Here is a 24987-nt window from a genome sequence, read left to right as displayed (position 1 = left end):
TTATTAATTAAGGGAGAGTAGAATATCGACTAATCGGGACGCTGGTGGAGACGGGTCCACTCCTTTTTCTGTGTTGGTCGTCAAAATCCACCTTCTCCGGTTCTAAACTTCGCGATTCAAGCTTCGCACCAAAGAGCCGCATCTTTTGGCGCGAACTTTTCGTCAGCGTAGATCTTGCTGCGAGATCGAGTGATCAGCGTGGGTTTTGAGATCAGTTCTCCAGAGGCGATTCGTCTTGTTCCTCATAAGCTGCTCAATGTCCCGGTTCGGCCTCCTCGGACTCTCCCCCTCGCCTAATCCTCTTTGGACTCTCTCAAGTTTCGCAGCACGGTGCACCTGAACGGTTGCCATGGACCCGTCAGGGTTGACACGCCGGTGGATCTTCGGATGGATCCGCGGCCGGAAGCTCGTTCAAAACGGACAACCTCGACTGGATTGAATCGGTTGCGGCCCCTCGATCTGGAAACTCGCTCGTCCCTTGCCAATAGCACCGCCCGTTGTTGACAGGGGAATTTAAGGGAATTACCAGCGATGCGGGACCTCCTCGCTTGATCGCGGCGCAGTCACGGCGACGAATCGAGCCATTTTGTCCCTGGTCCTCATGGTCGTCGCCGCGAATATAACCGGCGAAATCCTGCTGTCACTTTTTTACACTTGGTGGTCTCTCTTGCATCTGCAACTGCGGCAGTTGAATTCAAGGTCATCACTCGTTCTGCCTTGTGCTGTTGTCGTTCCTTTGATCCCTGCCCGGGTATAACCCTCCAATCGTTAACCAAGCCCAACTTTCTTTGCCTCTCATATTGTCTCTTTTTATTTTTTTCCTCTTGTGGTCATTAAGTTGTGCCATAATACCTTAATCTTTTCAGTCACTCATCATGCGCTACACATCGACTCTCTCTTTGTTGGCCTCCGGGGCTATTCAAGGCGCCCTCGCCTTGGACGCCGCCGGATGGCGCAACCAGAGCATCTACCAGATCATCACTGACCGTTTTGCCACGTCTGATGGCTCGGCCCCAGAATGCGACACCCAGATCGGCAAGTACTGCGGCGGTACCTGGAAGGGCATCACAAGCAAGCTCGACTACATCCAGAACATCGGTGCCACTGCCATCTGGATCTCGCCCATCGTCAAGAACATTGAGGGATTCATTGAGAATGCCGGAGAGGCCTACCACGGCTTCTGGACTGAGGATATCTACTCCCTCAACGACCACTTCGGCACCGAGGCTGACCTGAAGGAGCTTACCGACGCCCTCCACGCCCGCGGCATGTACCTCATGGTTGACATCGCCCCCAACCACGTCGGTCTCAACCAGAACCCTGGCGACTACTCCAAATACGTCCCCTTCAACAAGCCCGAGTACTACCACAAGGAGTGCTCCATCAACTGGAACAACCTGAAGTCCGAGCAGATCTGCTGGCTCGAGGGTCTGCCCGACCTGAGGACCGAGGACGCCTACATCCGCAAGGTGTACGCCGAGTGGATCAAGGACTTCGTGACCAAGTACAACATCGACGGCCTCCGCGTTGACACCGCACTCGAGATCGAGCCCGAGTTCTTCACCGTCGGTGGCTTCAGGGAGGCTGCCGGCGTCTTCCTCCTCGGCGAGATCAGCCACACCAGCCTGGACACCCTGGCTCCCTACCAGCAGGTCATGGACGGCTTCATGGACTACAGCGCCTACCACCAGCTCGCCGACTCCTTCAAGAAGGTGAACAGCGACCTTGAGGTCGTCTTCACCGGCACCAACGAGATGGCCGCCAAGACCAGCATCGACCCTTCCCTGCTCGGCTCCTTCGCTGAGAACCACGACCAACCCCGCTTCCCCTACACCAATAAGGACATGGCCCTGGCCAAGAACTTCTACGCCTTCACCCTGCTCCGCGACGGTATCCCCATCATCTACTACGGCCAGGAGCAGCACTTCTCCGGCAGCACCACCCCCAACAACCGGGAGGCCCTCTGGCTCGCCGGCTACGACATCAACTCCGAGCTCTACGGCTGGCTCCAGCAGGCCAACAAGATCCGCGTGCACGCCGCCAAGGCTAACGCCAACTTCCTGACCACCGAGCGCACCCAGGCCGTCTTCTCCTACGGCAGCGACGACCAGAGCCGCGTCATCGCCTTCCGCAAGGGTCAGCTCTTCTCCATGTACACCAGCGGTGGCGTCAACGCCGCCAACAACGCCATGTTCGCCATCGCCCGCAACGCCCACCTCTTCGCCATCGGCTCCGAGGTCATCGACGTTGTGAACTGCGAGTCCTTCACCGTTGCCGACAAGGGCCGCCTCTGGGTGCAGATGCCTGCTGGCGGTCTCCCCCGTGTCTTCCTGCCCAAGGACCAGGCCGAGGGCCTGTGCAACGACGTCAAGGCGCCCCTTTCCAGCGCCACCGTCAAGGTTGCCGTTGACAAGAACTCTGGCTACAACAAGCGATCGCTGCCTTTCGTCACCAGGACGATGGCTTAAGTGCAAGACGTGGTCATGCCTGTATAGATATGTTCAGATACGAAGCGTTATATGTCTAATGTTTAATTTTAATCAACACTCGTTCATACAAAATATCTGATGTGACACGCCGCACGGCCGGCGCCGTTGCTATTCCGCCGGTCTATTCGGCCAGGGCGCGCGTTCGACTTTGTGCGAGGGTTTGCCTGCTGGCAGGAACGTATGGGGTTTCTGTACTATTTTCCTTAATCGGTAGAGGGTACAGGTTAAAGTGCCTGTAGTGTTTCTAGAACTGTGCCCGCGGTTAGGTTGAATTTTGCCGTAGTCTTTTTGCGGGGGGGCTGCGTCGTAACTACAAACTCAATCTGATGTGACACATTCCGTATTCTGGCCATGATGACTTTAGGTCGTCCAGAATATTCCGCATGAACTTTTGCGTATCGTTCGTCTACCAGCTGATCCACGTGAATGCATAGCCGCTCAAAGCCGCACGTTGTCTCCATGATTCTTTACCCGAAAAACAGGGAGATCATCCTTCTTCCCCTCTAACTTTCCTTCGCAGTTTGCTGCCTGGAGGCGCACCTTGTTGACTGCCGTATGACTCTGACGGAGAGATATGTGGAGGGTCACAGCGTAACCTCAATGTATAGCCCATGGGTTATAAGAAGGGGGTTTTTGAGCCGCCTTGCCAAGCTGGCAGAAACGGTCCCCCATCAAACGTCGGATGTATGAAGCAAAACAACAATTGCGTCCAATTATCCCCCCTGACTTCGACTCAACCACCTAATTTCAAACCAATTAACGACTTCAACGTGAAGCATCTCGCGCTTGTAATCGGCTTTCTCACTCTCTTGACACCAACTCTGGGCCTTGCAATAAACCACGTTCCCCGCTCTCCTCTGCCAGAGCCCGCGCCTGGATTTCCTGGATTTTTGGACCCCTTTAAAGACTTCGTCGACGCGGTGAGGCTCGGTCTGAACAAGGGGACGAAATTTGAAGAATAGGTCCACACTCGACGATTTGCTTTAGGCTGCTTAGCTTCGGTATGTACTGACTAAACCTGGCAAAAGCCGCGGCTCTCTGAGTTCCGTGATTGGAATGCTGACTTTCGGGGCTGTCGCATAGGTCGTAGAGGCTGAGCAAGATCTCAAGAGTAAAGATGTGTGCGATCACTGTTGGTCTGCGATCACCGGGTTGATGGACAAGATTAGGAAAGTGTAGACAGATGACGGAAGTAAGGCTGGAAGAATGCCTGTCCCCAGTCAAATGGCGTCGCTAGCTCGAATGTTGAAATCAAAGCTCTTTCGGAAGGCTCATTTCGTCCCACATAATTGGCTTCCCAGCGCAAAATCTACCATGTCATTCGCAGAGCTGTCAATCATGCTTACTTTGGTCGTTTCGTGCTTCGAATCTCGACAGGGATTCGACCGCTGATGGGGTGCAGGGTAAGCGCAGCCTGCTTCTACCTGCGAAGTTATGTGACACAACGACAACGCAAACGGAAAAGATTTCCGTACCAACTCAGTATGCCGCAATCCAAGATGAAGTATCGGCCAATTGATCCCCGCAAGAGGGTGTTCAACTCCGAGGGCCTGTAGGCTCAAATTAACCAAAAGGTTGTCCTGCCCCGGATCACAGAGGGCATGGCCTTGAAGACCTTTTCCTCCCTCTTTTAACAATTATTACAGGTCATTGCAATTCCATAACGACTTTCCTCAATGGTCATTTCGAAATCAGAGTTGTGGCTGTTTTGCTTTGCCATTTTGAATTTTGCTGCAGCAGAATCGCAATCAGCGGACGTCATTCAACATCTTATCACAGAACATGAAGGTGAATCGAAGGCACTCTCGACGATCTCCGCAGTACCATGTGTGGACTCTCCCAAAGTGAGAGGAACCGTCGATATTCTATTGACTTGCGTGATTACTCTATTCGCTTGCGTCTGGTCGGTGCTTCATCTGAATATCCCAGTGAACAGAGGGCGTTATGCAGGCTTTTTCGACAAGCTTAGGTGGACCGTAATGGCTATTCTTTTTCCCGACACGGTGCTCGTTTTTGCAGGGACTCAATTTATTGCAGCTCGCTCACTGCGGAAAGAGCTTGAGACGCAGCAGTTGCGAAAACCCAACTCAAACCCTATTGTACGTTCCAAATTGCCGCAGTTGTCTTTCTATTCACTGAATATGCCACTAATGAAAAAACTTTGGATAGGATGTTCCGCTAAACTTTTGCTTCTTTGTCGAAATGGGTGGCTTTCAAGTGGACTTGGATCGTGAGGGCATTAGTCTCGGTCCATCATTTATGGGCTCAGGCCTTATGGACTCAGGCCCAGAAAGGCTGCCGCTATCTCCTGCTGGGTTTTCAAAGCTCATTGACATGGAACTGTTAGATCTCAAAACGATGATCCAGCGTGCCAATGTCACCGAAAAGAGCAAAGCGAACGTCTTTCAGAAACTCTTGATTGCCACCCAAGTTTTGTGGATGTTGATTCAATGCATTGCTCGAAAGTCGCAAGGCCTTCCAATCATACTTTTGGAGATACATACAATGGTTCATGTGGTATGCGCGCTAGCTGTGTTGCTCTGCTGGACGTCGGTAAATTGTCACAATTGAAATCGCTACCAAACCATTATTCACTACGAAGTCAGAAACCTCTTGACCTCAACATTCCCGAGCTTGTGGGCTCGGACTCTGACGATGTTCTGGGATTCATAAGTCTTGCGATTCAATCACAACTTTGCTCCAACTATCAATTCTTTCTTGCAGATCCTCAGGACGACTACAGGCACACAGCTGATAATGATGCCACAGGCGTGATACCGAACAGGGCTGCAGTCCCACAAGATCTCAATCAGGAAAGACTTGAGGAACAAATAGAAATTTCACGTACTCCGAGGCTTCGGCCATATGAAATTCTTTCTTTCGGTCTCAAATGTGACGATACGCCGCCTCTATGTCTTCAGCCAACAGACATGCTTCGTCTGCAAAAATCAACACAATTTCTCCGCGATCATTACGGAGCGAAATTACGACGTCACAGCCAGGCTCTTCCTAGGTCTGAGTTCAAATCATTCTTCTCCGCAGGGGGCAACTTTGGTTTTAGCATTACTGACCGATACAGTATCGTCCCCTGCTGGGTGCGTGCTGTAGCGGTTTTCACAGGACCCTGGTTTAACAGCTACGGAGGTCAGAATTTGCTAGATTCCAGCTATCAAGTCCCATTGTCCATACTGTTTGTCACTCTTATATACAGCGGACTACACCTGTCAGCATGGAGCGGTTGGTTTCCCACACAAGCCGAGAAATCTGCTGGAAAGCAGCCAGGATCACACCCATTATATATGCCGTCTACATGGTTTTATTAGTTTGTTCTAGCTCTTCGGGTGGGGTTTACTCTCTTTCAAACTTTTATAGTTTCATAAGGGTGGTTTTACCTTGCACTTTCGTGGTGTTTTGGACGTTGAATGGGATTGGGCGCGTTTATCTAACAGTTGCATCCTTTGCAAGCCTGCGCAGTCTCCCAATAGGCGCCTTCTCAATGCCTATCTGGCTGCAATTATTTCCTCATCTATAAGGTCACGCGGCGTAAACTGAGGTCACTATACGTATAAAGTCCTACTGGATGATATAACAGCACTATTAAGTACTCTTAGAGAGATATATAACGTCTATTGTCTGTTATATATCACGGAGATAAAAGGCAAAATTGATGTAGCTGATACCTATTCAACGCTACAACTATCAAAACGAAATGTCCTCGGAGAGGCTCGAACTCTCGACCTTTGGATGTCTCTATCTTAGACAGAGTCATATTGAATAATATGAGACCAACGCTCTACCGACTGAGCCACGAAGACCGATTGATACTGATTGCTCAGTCGGTAACGTCTCAAGAATCGAGGCCGGGACGGCCAACAGGTATAAAACATTCCAAGAGGCAAAAGATTGACCAGCCTGGGGGTCGAACCCAGAATCTCCTGATGTCACGATCGAATCGTAGTCAGACGCCTTGCCATTGGGCCAACCGGCCAGTTGTTACTTGGATGAATCCCAGTGCATGTTGAGGGATTTTGCGGGGAGCGAGGTCAAGAATGTGCGGCATGCAGAGTTTTCACGATGGAGGCGGGTGGATGCAGAGAGCGGACCGTCGTTTGCGATAGAAATGAAATTTTGCGGTTGGCGACGAGAGTGTGGATAGAGGTGTGGCTTCGGCCCCGTTGACGGCGTTCGGGGTGGGCCATGGGGACGGAGAATATTTTGCTAGCGCCGTCGGCGGGGCGTGGTTGATATGCCGGAGTCTGGAGGTTCCGGCTGGAGATGGTCTTGGAAGACAGAAGCGGAGCGAAGCAGGATGAAAGTAGGTTTCAACGTACCCGAATTTAGTGTCCAGCTTTCTCTTGGTGCTTTCTGATACTAGGTGCACGAGGGCTTGGTCTTGCGAAGTTGCTAACAACTCCAGGCTACGCGTCCATCCAACATTCGGGACTCTGCCTCTTCCTGATCAGAAATCTCACACATATGCCAGTGCTTGTTTTGGAGGGGGGAACCACCTTTGAAAATGTTCGGAGAAATGATGAAGACCGTTGGCTTGTACCCACACCTGACGGGACTTTACCCAGCTCTGTCCCCGGTGATCTTAGCCGGTGGCCGATGGGTAACCCGGAGCCGAAGCCGCACACCCCTTCAGACAAGACAAGTCACTTAGAACCGATCTTCTAAGGATTACAAAGATCGATGGCAATATGGCATTTTGATTGATACACGTGGTCGATAAAAGATCGTGTCTAGTTTCATCTCATCTAGACACAAGCGTGTCTCAACCCATCGCCACCACGGCATGCAAGTCTAGAACAGACGACGATCCGCCCAAGAATGCAACCTCACTTTGGCCAAAACGGTATAATCAAAGATCAGGTTTGCCCGACTTATGAAATCCGTGTGTCAGCCCGGTTGTGTCTCCCACGGATGTCTCCGTCATTCAAGCTCGCCGGGCGTCGCCGTCGCGGCCCGCCCCTGGCTCGAAACGGAGCCAGTCCTGCAAGCACTTTCACTAACGTCTCGTGATGCGACCCTCACACTCAATTGCGACGGCCTCTGAACGAAAGGCTGCGGACGTCGAAAAAAGAGGGTGGCTGGGGCGCCGGCCGGGCAGGCAGGCACTCGTCGATCGGCGACCATGTCGTGAGTCCAGACAACCCACCCACAACTCCCATGTGGCAGCTACTTCTGCAGGGGTTTTATCTGCCCTTCCCGCTGATTAATTGCCTTCCCACCATGATGCTGCAGTCTGGCCCAACGCGGAAGGGATTGAACACCGGCTGCTGTCGGCAGTACAGCAGCGATTTCCTCATTTTGGTGAAAACCAGCACAGAAACGGAGCAGACGTTGTGCGCTGCATGGCGGTGCGTGAATCCAGAACGTGAGTCCGGGGGATGGTTTCCAGGGAAGGAAGGAGAATTTTGATGCATGTTCGGAGAATTCCACTCAGGGAAAGAGACGCGTGCTGCGGGGTAGTGCTGACGGAGCACACATAAGCATATCGCTGCATGCAGGTCCCGGTTTTTTTTTTTTTTATGTCTGGTGTGGTGAAGGTCCGAAGGCTTCGGACAGGATTGCTGTTGATGAGTGCGTGTGGGAAGTCTGATTTTGGGGGCCTTTTACTCTTTGTCTCTTTGGAAGTGACATCGTGTGGGATAAAGCCGCGTGTTCGGACGGGGCCGCTGTCAATTGAACTCAACCCAGGTGGGGGGACTGAAACTGGTGATACTTCTGCTGTGTCGACTTTGTGTTGGTGTATCATCATTTCTTAGTTCTATCGAGTCTCAAATGCAATCCAACGGTCCCAAACCAAACTTGAATGTTCCAAGGTTTCGGAGTCGAAAGAACCAAATTCATCTCAGTCACATCATCATCTTGTGGCCGAGGCCTCCCAAGAGCCAAGACTCACTTCTCCCTACTCACAAGCACGCAAGTGAATCTATTTGTTTCGTTTCTCGTACTCAAGCACCATTCTACCATTCCGGCAACCCAGGCCTACGATCATAACAGGCGCATTATACCCACGATGCTGAAGAAGCTGGACCTGTGGTCGTTGAAGATGGGATATCAAAAGCGGGGGTTTCATATCGCAGCCCCCTGCAGATTCTCTCTAGACGCATGCATCCCCATCAGGAGGCTTGGGCCGAAGCCGAGGTGAGGTTCGACGTTATCGTCCGATAATTATTCCGGTAGCAGGATAAGATGGATGGGTGGTTCGCTCATTAAGGCGAAGAGTGTGTAAATGGAAACTCCCTATTGGTCTCGCGCCGGAACACTCCCGACGGCAGGACGGCAGGAAGGAAGGGAAAAAAAGGTGTGGATGGGGTCGGGATAAAGAGGATGGTGTGGGTGATAATGCATCGCTTTTTCTCCTTCGACATTTTGCCTCCTTCTTGTTTGGGGAGGGCTGCGATGTGGCAGCCACGGGAGGGATGGGTGCGGCTAGTTGAGATGATAAATATACGATTCGGAATATTCCTTTCTTGTGAGAACTTGTGGTCTGTGCCTCTTTCACTACCGATTCATCGACGACATGGTGATAGTGTGACGAGTCGTCCGTACCATGGCTCAGATCCCGGAAGACGCCGTGGGCACGGTCGTTGGGGTCCTTATTTACTCTGTTATATGTCTGTTGGGGAGTCTGATGGTAGTATGGCTTGCTTGGCAGCACGGTGAACGGATAAGCTGTATGTTAAGTTGAACGTGGAGTGAAAGCCGACACTGACTGATGGATCTAGATGTGAACTGTTTAGCGTACTTCACGACGCTGAGCACGGTTTGCTCCATCATACAGCAAACACGACTCGTGCTGTATTGGGAGGACATCATGACTGCTCGGTTTGATTATGCGGCGACCAACGTTGCCAGCCCTGAGGCTGTGATATCGAATGCTGCGATAGGGGAAGATTTGGTGCTGTACTACATTCGTAAGTCTTTTCACCCCAATCACGTTGGACTACCACTGACATGACCAAGAATACTACTGCTACAACGTGCTTGCGTTGTTTGACATGTTCTGGTACGGATAATTGTGGGAATGGGAACGATAAATGCGTGATTCTAACCAGAAATTCAATAGGGCGTTCGCATTGGCGCAATCAGTCTGGGGTCTGAATGAGAAGCCGAAACTCAAGAGGCCACTTCTGATCATCAACCGAGTCGGGAAGGTGTTTTCACCCTTGTTCCCTCTAGTCACAACAACCTGCCTGCAAGCCCCGTCAATACGAAACAATTTTGGAGGATTCTTGTTGCTGGCTGGACAGCCACGTAGGTTCACCGCTTCCACTACGAAAACTGGAAGAATGCTCACAACAACAGTGCTATGGAGCATCGGCTTTGGCAGTGTTGCAACACTGGCCATATTGATACGATACATCCAATCCAGACGAAGGCTGCAGAAGCTGAACGTTGGGTACGGCCAGCCATCATCTTCGAGAGGAACCAGCGGGCACAAGCCCCGCAAGACGAGCATCTATGATAGATGGCTCATGCTGCGATTCATGATTTCGTTCGTGATTCTGGCGTAAGTTGCCTGGCGTTTCGCTCGAGATTTCACGGATAAGCCTGACTCTGGACAGTATGTTCGAAGTCACCATCATGTTGTTTTCGACGAGCGCGAGAAAGAACATTGCCGTGGACCATGCCCGGCTTACTCCTGACATCTCCGCCAAGCGAGCGCGGCAAGATTTCCTCCTCTTCATGCCCGGAGTCACGGCATCTCTGCTTGTGTTTCTAGTCTTTGGCACCACGAAGCCGTTCATCGAGTACATGCGCAAATGCCTCTCGAGACTCTTCACGAGACGCCCCAGGAGGAGGATAGCGTCCACAGAGGCGCTGCCTCTGCGGTCGATACGCAGCCAAGACACCAAGGCGGAAAGCTGCGGCGTGACCACGCCCGAGATGTCTCACCAGCGAAGTTTCCGGGGGATAGTTGTAGATAGTCCCGGTGGAAGAAGGACATACGAGGTCTGGGTGTACGGGGGTAATCCAAATGCGAGGATCGTGGGGGACCAGAACTGCCCTTGTCACTCTGAGAAGGTATGACGCCATTAAAGGGAACTCAGCCGTGTCTTGCATTGCGTCAGGGGTTTCCAGCTTGTTATTAGACAGACAGACGTCAAAAAAAGTAATCATGACCAGAGAGGCAGATATCCCTGGCCGGTGAGACGAATCTGGTCGGCGAAGGGTGACACGGCACGGAGCTGAGCGAATCACTTCCGTTCGCAGCGAAACATGGCAGCGTTCTGGATCTTTGGCTTAGCGTTGCAGAGCGCTGGAGAAGCAGCAAGCTACGGGGAGCTTCCCAGACCGCGCCAGCCAGTCCCCTGACCCTCGCCCAATCAGACGGGCCCAAAGTGACCTGCTACAGGGGGGAGATACCCACTAGTGACATAAGGCTGCTGCGAACGGCCGAGCGCCTGCACTAACAGGAACCCCTACGGCGCGTCACCACGCTGCGATAAGACCGATAAGGGATCACACACCTGACGAGCTCCAACCTTATCGCGACATCATCCTCGTCCCCTACACCATCCCATCTACCTACACTACCCGCCCGTCCTCCCGTTCCTCCATCCGCCCTGGATTTCCCTTTCGCACCCTGCTGGACCTGACCGCCTATTATCGCAGACCTCTTTGCCCTTTTCTTCTAAATATGCATCGATTCAATTCCTGACCATCCCCGTGAAGTCAGCAGAACCCTTTTGGCACCCACCTTTTCCTTCTTTCTTTTCCCCATTCAACATGGCGAACTCGCCGTCGCAGAGCCGGAGCGCAGCCTCGTCCACCTCCGCCGGCCGAGACTCCCTTTCAAATTCCAGAGACGGCCGCGATCCCGCCCCCTCCGACTCCGCCTCCAACGCCGCCGACCCCGTCCCGGTTGAGACACTGGTGGAACACCTGCTCGCCGCCAAACGCTCCCTCTCGTCCATGACCGCCGTCCTGCGCGCCAACGGGATCGCAACCGACGCCCGCCAGGCCCACGAGGAGGCCGTCGTCCTGTACGCCGAGAGCCAGTTCCTGAAGCGCGCCATCGCGGAGCAATTGGCGCTGCTGATGAAGGTCCGCCGTGGGCTGAAGAGGACCTACGATGCCGGGAAGCGCGACTTCAAGAACCTCGTCAAGACGATGGATGCGACCAATGAGAAGCTGCAGGATACCATGGCGATGCTCAAGAACACGACCGTCGAGTCTGTGTTCAGGCCGCCCGCGGAGGAGAGGCGGAATCTGATGGATTTCGTGGACGAGAAGAGCGTCCACGTCATGGTCGAGGCTCTGAAGCAGAGCCTCGGCGAGCTGCAGGTGCGTCGTCCATTCGTTTGCATCCCACGCACACGACTGACTTTTGATGTACAGGCTATCCAAACCTCGTTTGACGGTGACCTGCTTCGATTCGACGACGACCTACGAGCCCTGAAGAAGACGATAACGACGACACCCTTACCCCGATCGCTCTCGAATTCTTCCCACCACGATCCGATCCCCGAGCTGCTGGTGTCGCTCGTCGAACACTCGCACTGCATGGCGCAGCTTCTCACATCCCTCACAAAACACTTTGACCTCTGCGTCACAGCGGTGCGGACGACCGAAGGCGGCGCGGCCCTCGCCCGCCGCAGGGCGGCGGAGGTGACGCAGTCCCAGGGCGGCGACGGCGTCTCGATCTCGGGCGTCATCGCCGACCAGGAGTCGCACATGCCGGACCTCGAGCCCATCACGACGCAGGACCGCGCCGACATGCTGGACATCGTCGTCAGCGACGCGGCCGAGGTCGACAGCGTGATCCAGGAGATCAACGAGCGGCTGCACGCGATGGAGGAGGACTTTGCGGCGCTCACGGCGCAGACGGGGCAGACCAAGGCCGCTTTCCTCGGCACGCTGGACGCCTTCACGGCGCTCGAGGAGATTGGCGGCCGGGTGGCGAGCTACATCGCCAGCGAGGCCGAGTTCCTGCAGCGGTGGGAGGACGAGCGGTTCACCATCTACGGCAAGCTCGGGGAGATGGACGACCTGAGGGACTTTTACGAGAAGTACGCCGGTGCGTACGACAATCTGATCCTGGAGGTCGAGCGGCGGCGGCTGGTGGAGGACAAGATCCAGAACATCTGGCGCAAGGCCAAGGACAGCGTCGACAAGCTTGTCGAGAACGACCGGCGCGAGCGCGAGGGCTTCCGCCAGGATATCGGCGAGTTCATCCCGACAGACCTCTGGCCCGGTATGGACGCGGGGATGAAGAGGATGGAGCTCGTTGCCGTGGTGGACGACGGGTCCGCGGAGGAGGATGCGGGCGGCGGCGGGTCGCGGAGCACGCCAGCGCTGGACCGGAGCGTTGTGGATGCGGCGCGAGACAGGCTGGAGCGAAGCCAGCAGCGGTAGTAGCGTTGTGATGTGTAGCGCTTTGTTCCGTTATGTGTTTTTTGTGTTAGGATTATTCTGGATGGGTCGTTCTCCTCTCTTTCTGCTTTCATTTTACTGGCGTTCATAGATAGGATGATTGGCCTTCAGCTAGGCTCAGGAATGGAATTGGGCTGGGGAATCGGATGGCGGCGATCTGTTTTTTTACGGGTTTTTATTTCCTACCTGGCTGGCAATGTCGTTTTTCTTCGTTCACCGCTGTGTATGAGTTTGTCGTAGTATTGGTACTCTTAGCCCTTGTAGGATCGACAATTTCACGTCTCTGGTTGTCTAAGAATGGCACGAGGCGTTTTTTTCCCGAGACCGCCCCTGCCATTCTTCTCTTGCGTAGGATTGAGGGACACCACGGTCACACTTGGGGGCGCAACCGAGTGTACTGCCCGGGTTCGAGACATCCGAATAGTGACAAAATGTCACAATGGCAGAAACAATGGCAGTGATGACGGCAGCAGCAACATTGATTATGGTAACGACGATACTAGCGACGACAACGGGAAAAGCATAAGGAAATGCAGTCGCTGTGACAAAGTGTAAACAAATGGCCAGTGGTCACCATATTATCACCAATAGTTTCAACGCATGAGCGGTTCTTGCGTGCGATGCTACAGCGGCAGACGATGTGCTGCGACAGTCTGCGACAGCGACGATTAACGATTAACAAATGGGGGCCTTTCAGCAGACAAAAACCCCGACGCTAGCCAACAACAAGTTTTAGGCTCGAGGGGTTAGTTATGTTATTCGCCATATGTCCCTGTAAGAAAACCTGCAAATCATGGCTCTGGTGGAGGAAACAGGATGTGGGCGAGGGATGATGCATGGCCTGGGCCGATTTTGCGTGCTTGGCTGGGCTGCAAGAGACCGGGGTTGCGATGCCGATATCCGAGGGAAATGTCTCGGCCGGGCGGTGGTGTTTCGTTTGGCATGCAACACCAGAAGCAACACATTGTGCACTTTGTTAGACGTCATGTGTCCGTAGGACTAGAGGCACGAAGCAATACGAGGCAGCCGAGTGTCACGGCCGGTGAGATGCGCAAATGTCTAGCGGTTCATCTCATCTCATCCCATCGATCAACGTCTGTCCGAGGTTGGCCCTCGTTAGACCCTTCGATAGACCGTGACCCAAGAAAAAAAACCATCTGCAAACAGCAGGTTATGTAAGCCAAGATTTCGACGATTGCTGGGGCCGCCAAGACTAGAATCTTCCCAGACAAGCCTTGGCACGTGACTCTCGGCAATTCGACGCGTAACCTGCCTGTATGAGCATTGAGCAGGCGGAGCGCCTTTCCGCCCCCTGGTCGCTTTCCTCAAGTTCAGCTTGCATCGACAGAGCTAGCAGACGCAGCAGCCAATCCCGTGCCCGCAATCTGCTTTAGTCTTTGTGCTTTTTTCTGCCTGTGCACGGCGAGTGGTAACGTCATTGGACAGCTTGAATTCGGCAAGGCTGCTGCAGGCAGGGTGGGCAAATGAGTACGTAGTATTTAGTATTTTTTTAGTTAGTATTAGTTTAGTATACTAAAGTATGGTTTTTTATATACTAATTTAATATTAGTATACTTTAATTAGAGCATTAACTACTGTATACTATAGTACTATAGGACTAGTTATATATAGTTATAATATATAGTATATTATATCAGAAAAATTAGTACTATAACTATACTACATACTACTGTAGTTATAGTATGTAGTATACTACATACTACAAATTATACTACATTTTAGTTATAATATTATATATAATATTATATATTAATATTAATACTTATAGGTTCTTAATAACTAATTATCATAGCTTATATATAATTTAATGTTAAAAAACTATTAAGATATCTTTATTAGTTAATTAATAATATAATATTATAATTTATAATTATTAATTATTGATTAGTTAATTGTATAACTAAAAACCTATTATAAGTTATTATTAGTTAATTAATTAGAATGAAATAATTAGTTTTTTAAGTGTAGTATATAGTATTATACTACAGTACTACAGATTGAAAGATGGGGCTATAGTATACTATAAAAATAATTTCAGTATTATAACTACACTACACTATATCTGATACATAGTATACTACGTAGTACTTATTAATGCTCTAACTTTAATATAGTTTTGTTTTTAGTATACTAAACTAATATTAATACTAACTAAAATACTAAAAAATACTAAAGTTATTAAAATAAATCTATATAAATTTAAGTAGTTATTATATAACTTAATAGTCTATTTAGAGGTATTTATGAAGTTAATTTAAGGGTATTTATAATATCTTAAGTTTGGAAAAAATAATTAAAAGTATTTAAAAAGAATTAATAAATATTATAAGAACCTATATCTTATAACTTATAAAAGATAAAAAAACAGAAAATTAAATCTGCTTAATTTTTTAGATATAGAAAGTATATACTTAAGACGTATAGACCTTTATAGGTCTAAGTGTATAGATCTTAAAATAAACTAAAAGATTTTAACTCTTTTACTATATATCTCTATAATTAGCTATATTAGCATAAAAAGCTTTAAACTTTTTATAGTCTAAATGTTATTAGTTATATAATCTGAGCGTTTTAGCTGTATTTTATGCTTAAATTACCCCCTAAGACCTTAAGAGATATATCTACAAAAGGAAAGCTTTTCCCTTTAATTATCTCTCTTATATATATATATATACATATATTAATTAATATCTAATTTTACGTCTTTATGAGGATATTATATTTAAAATATAGAAAACTAATAAAGTTAACTTCTAGTACTATATTGCTTTTTTTTTTATATATAATAGTAGAGCTTGTCTTATTAATTTATTTATCTATTTTTCAGCTATTATAAGCTATAATATAGCTAAAAGAAACCTCTAAAAAAGCCTCAAAACTAAGTGATATTTTATAAATAACTATATATTACTATAAAAATAATTTTAAAAAGGAATTATATTTAATAACTGATATTAAAATTAAAATAATATTAATAATAAGTATATGGTTATATTAATAAAGGTTTATATAATAAGCTATATTAAAATAGCTTAAAGTAGATTTAGGTTTTATTAAGTAGAGGTTAAGGTCTGAAAATATAGAGATATATTTAAGAAATAAATATAAAGATATAGAGGATTATATATTTTAAATACTTAATTTAGATAACTAGTTTAAATTTATAGGTGTTTTAAAAGGGTTTTTATGTTTGTACTCATATTTATAAAAAGGATTAAAGGTTAAATTATAGAGTTATTATTTAATAAAAGGTTATAATTAATATTAGTTTAGTTAATATATTAAATTAAATAATATTTTAAAATAATATTATTATTAACTCTAAAAATAAAGTTTAAGTTCAATATAAACTAAACCTAACATAGAACAGTTTTAAAATAAACCTTAAATTAATATTATTTTGAATAAACTTAATTTTGAGAGAATAATATTATATAAAACTATTTCTCTCCCTTTTTTAAATAATTTCTTTTTAAACTATTACTCTAATCATTATTATTATTAGAATAACTTATATTTATTTTATTTACTTATTTGTATTATATTATAATATATATATATAAACTTATTTAAAATAGACCTTTTTATCTCTTTTATTACTATTTCTTTTAGAAATAACTTTTCTATGAAGGATATTTAAGCTTCTCACTCTATTATACTTAATACTTTAATTTTTATTGCTATTAATATTAATACTAAATATAAGGATTTTAAATATAATAAAAAGTCTTATACTTTAGGCTTAAGTAATAATAATAGAACTTATGTATTTCAAAATAATTGTTTTATTTAAACCTTTTTATCTATAAATTATTCTTATAAGAGAAAGATGCTAGTTATTTATACTACATAAATTATTTATTTATTTATATATATATACTTATTAATTACTAATATTATATAGGTGGAGAAAAAAATAGAAACCTAAAATTAAGAACTTTTAAAGCTTTAACTTTATTAAATATTATTAAAAATACCACTCTATTATTACTTAAAATAAAAAATCACAAAGAATACCTTAAAAAAGTAAATTATTTAACTATATTACTATTTATACTATATATTATTATAATATAGAATGTTTAACAGTTAATATTACATAATCAACTTTTGTAGCTTTAAAAGCTTGAAACCAATAATATTCTAATATTATAATAGATTTTATAAAAGAAGAAATATACTTAAAAATGCTAAATTCCCTAATAGAGAATAATATTTCTTTTAGAGTTATTAAATCTCTTTTTTCTTTAAAAAAGTTTCTATCTTATTATAATAAATAAATTATAATATATAATATACTAATTATTATATAGATTAAATATTGTAATAAATCGAAAAGAAATTTAAAACTTTCTTTCTAATACTTATAGTAGATTTATATCTACTATAAATTCAGAAATTAAAGCTAATATGAATACTTTAGAAAGATCTTTTTTTACTTTTAATATATAGACTTTTAAGCCTTAAGATACTTATTTAGGCTGCATTTTAAGCTATATAAATATAGATTTTAAGTTAATATTCAAGCTTATTAGTATTATATTATTATTATTATTATTATTTTATTTATTTTTATTATTATTATTATTATTATTATTATTATTATTATTATTATTATTATTATTATTATTATTATTATTATTATTATTATTATTATTATTATTATTATTATTATTATTATTATTATTATTATTATTATTATTATTATTATTATTATTTTATTTATTTAATATATATTAATATTTGTATTATGTAGAACTTCTAACGTAGATTCAAAAAATCTGCGTCATAAATCAAATATATTAGAGAGATAAAAAAGTTAATTTCAGATAGTATTAATTACTATGAAAGAAATAACTATATACCTTTTAATTTTAATAAGAGAGTTAACCTTCTAGGTAAGTATATTCATCTAACTATAATAATACTATTACTAATATATTCTATAGAGAATACTATTAGGTAGAGCTTTATTTATAAAATATTTATTACTCTTATAGAGTTTAAGCTTATATTATCTTAAGTTAAAAATAATACTCAAAATAGAGAGTTTATAAAACTCTATCTAACTAGTTAAGAATATATCGCTATAAACGACTTAATATCTATATTAGAGGTTTTTATTAGACTTTCTATTAGACTATAATCTCAGCTTTATATTAATCTTAATAAAAATAAGTTATGTTATATTTAATAATATTATATATATTAATATTAATACTTAATAATAAGCTTAATATATATATATAGAATATATAAAAGGCTGCCTATATTATACTTTAAGTTTAGTAACTTTAGAGTAGTTGTTCTATAATTAATAAGTATTAAGTTTATTATCAAATATTATATTATATATTAATATTAATATAAAATAAGCTACTTATCATAAAATATTTGCTAAAAATATAGAAAAAAGGTTTAAAATGTTCTACATTTACTAGCCCAAAAGCCTTAATTAATTTGAATTTTATAAGTCTAAAAACTACATATTAAGCTATATATTAGATCCTAGATTTAAATTACACTATTTTAATTGCAATAAGGTTTTCCACCACTATAATATTATAATAGAAGATATTAAGAAAATAATTAAATAAATATAATAAATAGGTGTTTTTTAATATATAATATATTTATTATATACTAATATATATATCTATATATATATATAGAATTAAAAAAGAATATAACACCTATTTTCCTTTAGAAAATTAAGAAAATAATAATTTACTTACTGAAGTTAATTTAGAGGATATGTTATATATTAATAGAGCTTCTTCTTAAGAAAAATAGATTATTAATCTAAATGAAAAACTAGTTATTAAATTTATAAGTTTTTTTAAATTTTATATTATATTATATAATATTATAATATATTATATCAATATATTATATATAGGATAATATTTTATCTTATTAGAAGCGTTATTAAATAAATCTTTCTATTTTATATATATTAGCTAGAAAGTATCTAGCTGTTTCTAATATTTCTACTCTAGTAAAGAGGGTTTTCTCAGTTATAAGTAACATTATTAGTAAAAACTATAATAAGCTTTAACTTACTATAGTTAAGTAGATAATATTATTAAAATACTAAGGTATTAACTTTTTAACTAAGTTAGAAAGTATATATCTTAATAGAGAAGAAAAGAAAAAGAAGAGGAGTAATTATTTTATATATATTTTTAAATATATTTTTTAGTCTTATTTTAGTATAATTCTTACCATTTTATTCAATATCATTTATTATTATTATTATTTAACTTAAGTTAAAAGCTAACTTTTAAGTACCCCTAAATAATTTAGTTAATTAATATAGTTAACAGGCTAGTTAATATTAATAACCTAAGTTAAAAGCTAACTTTTAAATACCCCTAAGTAATTTAGTTAATTAACGTAGTTAAAAAGTTAGTTAATATTAATAGTTTAAATTAAAAGTTATATATTACTAGCTATTTATATATAATATAATATCGTACATAGTATTACTTCAAAATATACTAAATTTAAGCTAATATATATAAAAATAATATTATATACTTTACTTATATACATAAATTAGTTAAAGCTTTAATAACTTTTCTATTATTGTTATTTATTTTTATTTTTTAATTTAGTATTTTTCTTATACTAAACTATGTCAAACTAAACTAATAATTGCTAAAAGAATTCTATACTAAAGTAATGCTGACTAGGCCGACCTCATACTAAACTATATCAAACTAAACTAATAATTGCTAAAAGAATTCTATACTAAAGTAATGCTAACTAGGCCGACCTCATACTAAACTAATACTAACTAACTGACCCCCATACTAAACTAAACTAAACTAATTACCCACCCTGGCCGCAGGGGCCACGGGGGGGCCCTGGGAGGTGAAGCTTAAGCCTAAAAATTAGCGGAAGGTACAAGGGGGGACGGGTGGGCAGCCGGCCGGCGCCAAAACAGCTCCGTCATTGAATCTAAATCATTCCACGCGCCAACACCTGAGACTGTTATTTCCTCTGCGACCAATTTCTTTTCTCTGCTAGCTGTTTACTTACCTCCCATTGCTTCCATCATCGTCGTCCTCGTCTCGTCAGCTCCAGCATCGCATACCTCAATACACAACAGCGAAGACAGCAACGACAGGCGCGGTCCCATCGCCAATCGTCCATCGGGACCAATGTCGCAACCGTACGGCGAGTCAGCTGGCTACTACGGTGGCCAGCAGCAGCAGCAGCAGCCCTACGATCCCAAATACGCGCAGCAGTACAACAATGGATACCAGAACAACGGCTACCAACAACCTCACCCGCCGCCGCAGCAGCAGTTCGCATACGACGGGGGTAATGGATATAATGGCAGCAATGGCTACGGGTACAATGCGCCGCCGCAGGGCTACGACCCGGAGAAGTACACCTTCGAGGAGGCCTTCAAGGTTGAGAAGCCCAAATGGAATGATCTTTGGGCCGCTATTTTGGTAAGCTGGGATATGGTCACCTCATCGCCCTTCGCCTTCGCCCTTCCTGTCATTCGTTCCCGTACTTCAATACTGACCGTCTGTAGTTCTGGCTCGTTTTCCTCGGGTTTGCGGCAGTCTCAGGCCTCACCATCTCTGGCTACAGCGAGACCAAGTCGCTGAATGGCGGCGGCATCTACGACGGCGGCAACACGTTCGGCCTCTCCACTAACACGATTGTCCTCTTCGCCTTCTGCCTCGCCGTCGCCGTCGTCCTGAGCTACGGCTACGTATGGCTTGCCCGCCTTTTCCCCAAGGCCTTCATCTGGGTCACGGGCATTCTGAACATCGTCTTCGCCTTCGTCACCGCCATCTACATGCTCTCCAGGAAGTACTACTCCGGCGGTATCGTCTTCCTCATCTTCGGCGTGTTCTTGGTCATCGCCTTCATCAGCTGGATCCCGCGCATCCCCTTCTCGGCGCTGATGCTCAAGACCTCGATCCAGGTCTCCAAGAAGTATGGCCACGTCTACCTCGTGTCGTTCCTGGGCGGTATGCTCGGCGCCGCGTTTGCTGCGTGGTACTCTGTGACGCTGGTCGCGACGTACTCCAAGTACCAACCGTCCGCGAACAACCCGCAGTGTATGAACGGCCAATGTAGCCAAGGAAAAGTGATTGGCATACTCGTCTTCATCACGTTTGCGATGTACTGGATCTCCGAAGTCCTCAAGAACGTCATCCACGTCACCATCTCGGGTGTCTACGGCTCCTGGTACTTCTGCGTCAACAACTTCCCCAAGGGCGCCACCCGTGGAGCCCTCAAGCGGTCTCTGACCTACAGTTTCGGCTCCATCAGCTTCGGCAGCTTGATTGTCGCCATCATCAACTTTTTGCGCCACCTTTGCTCTGTTGCGAGGTCCCAGGCTGCTGGAGACGGTAACATTGTAGGATACATCCTGTTCTGCATCCTCGGGTGCCTGATCTCCATCCTGGATTGGGCCGTCTCGTTCCTGAACAGATATGCCTTCTCGCATATTGCCTTGTACGGTAAGGCTTATATCCCCGCCGCGAAGGATACGTGGAAGATGATCAAGGACCGTGGCATTGACGCTCTGGTCAATGTGAGTAGTTGCCCCTGTTGTAAATTAGCAAAGCCCTCGTACTAACAGGTTTAGGAATGCCTCATCGGCCCGGTTCTCTCCTTCGGCGCCGTCTTCATCGGCTATGCGTGCGCTTTACTCGCGTACCTCTACATGGTCTTTACACACCCAGCATACAATTCGACTGGTGCATACACCCCTGTGGTGGTGGCGTTCGCTTTCCTCATCGGCATGCAGATTGCCAACGTCTTCACGACTCCCATCTCCAGCGGCATCGACACCATCTTCGTCGCAGCAGCCTGGGACCCTCAGGTCATGATGAGAGATCACCCGCAGTTGTACGATGAGATGGTCAGGGTCTATCCGGAGGTCCAGCAGGCTATTCACGCCTGATTGACTGCGAAGATGGATATAATGCAGCTTTCCAACTGGTTAGATCGAATCATTGAAGCCGCAGAATGAATGGGACGGCATGTTTAAGGCAAGGGCCGGGGCGCATGGGGATACCCAACTTTGAATTCAATTTGCTACACTGTAATGGCTACACTGTAATGGAATAACGGTTTAATCATGCAATGCTTTCCACCTGCGTGCGTGACACGGGTTGCGTGTATAGAACTTACGTGGAAGTCGGTTAAGGCAGATGCTCTGAGGGCCAGCTGATACTGCTATACCTCTGCCAGTGAGTCCCAGCAGGCGGGCCCCAGTACGGTAACGCTGCCGTCAACGGCCCGTCCCTAGCGAGTACTCAGAGTTTGGTGGCCAAAAGCTGAATTAGTAGAACCGCTCAGATCTTGCATCGTTTTATGAAATCGTATTCTTTGCTGCGAGTAAACTCTTCCACGGCTTTCACTGCTTGGCATCTGCGAGAGTTACGATGGTGGTGCTGTGGCCTCACCTTTGAACTGGCTCATTCAAGGGCACCAACGTCGATAGTCTCAGATTACTAGCGCAAAATCTACGTGCGTAATACGAGTTCCCCAGATTGCACACAACCTTCGCGTTGACCACACTTGGGTCAGGGTACAATATCTATTCCACCTGCTGCTGGTGTTGTGTTGTGGCGCTTCAGCTGACCTGAGACCTCGGACTGGCAACACTAAGATGAGCGATTCGGACAAGCGACTGGCTGCTGAGTATCCTTTCTCATCATGATCCTTTCGCTTCTGGACCACGGCAGTACGTTTGAAGCCTCCTGCTTTCCGAATTCCTCCCCATCGAGCTTGGCGAACAGTCTGGAATAAACCGTCGATCTCTCGGAGTAGGTCCTAGCTAGCTGTACCCCGTACACTTATGGGATATTGTCGTTTAGCGGTGCATGGAATATGGCTCCCTTTTGGTTCATGTCGGCAGCCTGCCTCTCGAGCGGTATGGCAGAATGCGGGGCATGGGGTTCGGAATTCCCAGCTGGGTGTCACAACTGGTCTGTCAGACACCAACGTCGAATATGAGGCTGATCATTGACAAATCCTTGCAGATCCTACGATCAAATTGGCGTGCTGGTGCAGTCAATATCACAATTGGGAGCGGCCGAGAGGCAGGCTGGAAGCAGGCTGCGGCTTGGCTGTTGGGGGCCGTCAGCAGAACGGCTTGGCTCAGGACTCAGCTGCGCAGAAATAGACTCCCGTTGGTTGGCGATGACATGGAGAGAGAAAGCAGAGAGTAGACCTAGTAGCCTATTGTTCCACTTTTGTCTGGGATTCCTCGCCGTCTCCCGACTTCTTTCACGTCTACTTTCTTTCTACCCACCGAACAAAGCTCAGACGTTGAATCGCCGTTAGAGCGTAGTCGACAGGTCGAATTGTCTCCTTCAAGCTTGTTGCAACTGGTATCACGAATACGATGCTGAAGACGATATTCGGTACTGTTCTTATCGCGTCGACCTCCTTGGTCTCCGGGCACAAGAACTGGAACCAGTGTTACTACGACAAAGACGCCGTCGCTCTTCCTGAGCTCCTGCCATGCCAAAACGAGACGGACGTCGATCCAAATGACTACACCTGGTGCTGCTTTGCCGGCCATAATTGCTTGGACCACAACAGCTGCTGGGACCCAGACACAACCAACACATACCAGTATGGCTGTAACGACGAAACGTATTCTCATCCGAGCTGCCCGCCCAAAGGTGATTTAGATCGAGGTAAGTTGCGTTCAGGCACACTACGTTGGGCTTGATAATTAATTGACGATGGACTCTAGGCAAGTCCCCGTGGATTGGCCTCGTCTTGTGCAAAGACAAGGACAGGGAAAGCAAAGACCAACCTTGGGTCTGCAATCACCCGGACACCTGCGGCAAAAACTGTCCCCTCGAGCCGGGCAACGCCGACGCTACAATGTCCGTTTGGCCTTTTACGATGATCCATCTGCCGCGTCTGACCAGCCAATGCGCAGACCTCGGCAAACTGGTCACTGCGACTTTCGCCCCCGATCCGATTCCCAGCAAGGGATCCGTACCCGACGAAGCGACCGACATAGGCTCTAAGCCTCAAGCAACTAGAGTTCCTATCAAAGGCTCCGATGATGGTGGTTTGAGCACAGGCGCCATTGCAGGTATTGCAGTCGGGGCAGCGGTGGGCGTTATTGCCATTCTGGTAGGCGTCTTCTTCATGTGGCGGCGACGCCGTGCGCAGAAGACCCAGACCCCGGCACCGGCCCCAGCACCAGCGCAGTATCCCCAGTCCTCTCTGGCTCCTCAATATCACTCACCGGGAATGCCGTCTTCACCTGAGCCGTATCCTGGTTACGACAAGCACAACATCGTGTATCCCAACTCGCCCTCGACTTTCTCGGACGGGACGGGCATCCAGCGGCCTGTGTCAGACATGAGCATGAGTACCGTCTCTCCGACGCCCATGGGGTCTCCACGGCCTCATCCTTCGCAGTATTATCAGCAGGGAGCCCACCCGTCTCAGAGACCTTATGGACATGGTGCGCACGCAGAGCTCTCGCATGACGCAAGAGCGGTGTACGAGATGCCCGAGATTCGGGAGAAGCCTGACAGATCTGAGCTACCGTGAAGGGAGTCATTCGAAGAGTGATAACGCAAAGCGGCGGTAGGAAGTAATGTCTAGGCTTTGTTTTCGGGTGGTTTCTCGGGGGATGTTGCTTCTTTTTTTGGGTGGGACATTTTAATCAGACGAGTGTCGTCGTTTTCTTACCTCTACGAAGATGGTCGGATGTCCCACATTCATGGGCGTACAATGTTGACAGGCCACTTTAAACAAATAAAACCTGAAAATCCTTTGGAAATATACTGCTTTCTTCAAAATTACCGAATGTGTTTTATGAGAGGGCGATATGCTTACTCTTCGCAGTAACATGCCCACTAATTCGGTTTGACTGGCTCGCGGTATCTCAAAGCGAGGGGCGCAGCAGCATTTCCGCCAATGCATCTGCTATCCGCATCGCGGAGTATGCAGGCAGGCAATGGAAAGTAACAAATCAGCAATGATTAACACAACGATGCCCCGCGTTCCTCTCCGGAATACCCCAACTTTGAGGAAAGATCATTCCCCGGCCTTGATCGCCCGGTTAAATTCTGCGGGGTTG

General features: G+C 45.7%; 6 protein-coding genes across 6 annotated transcripts; all 6 read left to right on the top strand.

Annotated features, from left to right (window-relative positions):
* Positions 1–875: 875 nt before the first annotated feature.
* Positions 876–2468, top strand: AMYA (Acid alpha-amylase; the record flags this gene model as incomplete). Its single annotated transcript, XM_037322520.1, has 1 exon — positions 876–2468. One exon carries the CDS (start codon positions 876–878, stop codon positions 2466–2468), a length of 1593 nt encoding a protein of 530 aa, XP_037179959.1.
* A 6580-nt stretch (positions 2469–9048) lies between these two features.
* On the top strand, positions 9049–10529 carry CGCA056_v007270 (uncharacterized protein; the record flags this gene model as incomplete). Its single annotated transcript, XM_037322519.1, has 6 exons — positions 9049–9172; positions 9224–9412; positions 9462–9504; positions 9565–9752; positions 9804–10008; positions 10064–10529. The coding sequence occupies 6 exons, from the start codon at positions 9049–9051 to the stop codon at positions 10527–10529; spliced, it is 1215 nt and encodes a 404-aa protein (XP_037179960.1).
* A 699-nt stretch (positions 10530–11228) lies between these two features.
* ATG17 (Autophagy-related protein 17) lies at positions 11229–12857 on the top strand (the record flags this gene model as incomplete). Its single annotated transcript, XM_037322518.1, has 2 exons — positions 11229–11786; positions 11841–12857. 2 exons carry the CDS (start codon positions 11229–11231, stop codon positions 12855–12857), a joined length of 1575 nt encoding a protein of 524 aa, XP_037179071.1.
* A 7205-nt stretch (positions 12858–20062) lies between these two features.
* On the top strand, positions 20063–21831 carry PNS1 (the record flags this gene model as incomplete). The annotated part of the gene is made up of 3 exons (XM_037322517.1): positions 20063–20359; positions 20446–21459; positions 21514–21831. 3 exons carry the CDS (start codon positions 20063–20065, stop codon positions 21829–21831), a joined length of 1629 nt encoding a protein of 542 aa, XP_037179070.1.
* Positions 21832–22816: 985 nt separating this feature from the next.
* CGCA056_v007267 (uncharacterized protein) lies at positions 22817–23104 on the top strand (the record flags this gene model as incomplete). The annotated part of the gene is made up of 2 exons (XM_037322516.1): positions 22817–22861; positions 22916–23104. 2 exons carry the CDS (start codon positions 22817–22819, stop codon positions 23102–23104), a joined length of 234 nt encoding a protein of 77 aa, XP_037179076.1.
* Positions 23105–23280: 176 nt separating this feature from the next.
* On the top strand, positions 23281–24455 carry CGCA056_v007266 (uncharacterized protein; the record flags this gene model as incomplete). Its single annotated transcript, XM_037322515.1, has 2 exons — positions 23281–23578; positions 23638–24455. The coding sequence occupies 2 exons, from the start codon at positions 23281–23283 to the stop codon at positions 24453–24455; spliced, it is 1116 nt and encodes a 371-aa protein (XP_037179075.1).
* Between the last annotated feature and the right edge of the window lie 532 nt (positions 24456–24987).

The sequence above is a fragment of the Colletotrichum aenigma genome (genome assembly GCF_013390185.1).
Source record: "Colletotrichum aenigma strain Cg56 chromosome Unknown KSG_Cg56_contig04, whole genome shotgun sequence".
Taxonomy (NCBI): Eukaryota; Fungi; Ascomycota; class Sordariomycetes; order Glomerellales; family Glomerellaceae; genus Colletotrichum; species Colletotrichum aenigma.
The sequence above is the reverse complement of the archived record's forward strand: the minus strand, read 5'-3'. Positions and strand labels throughout refer to the sequence as shown.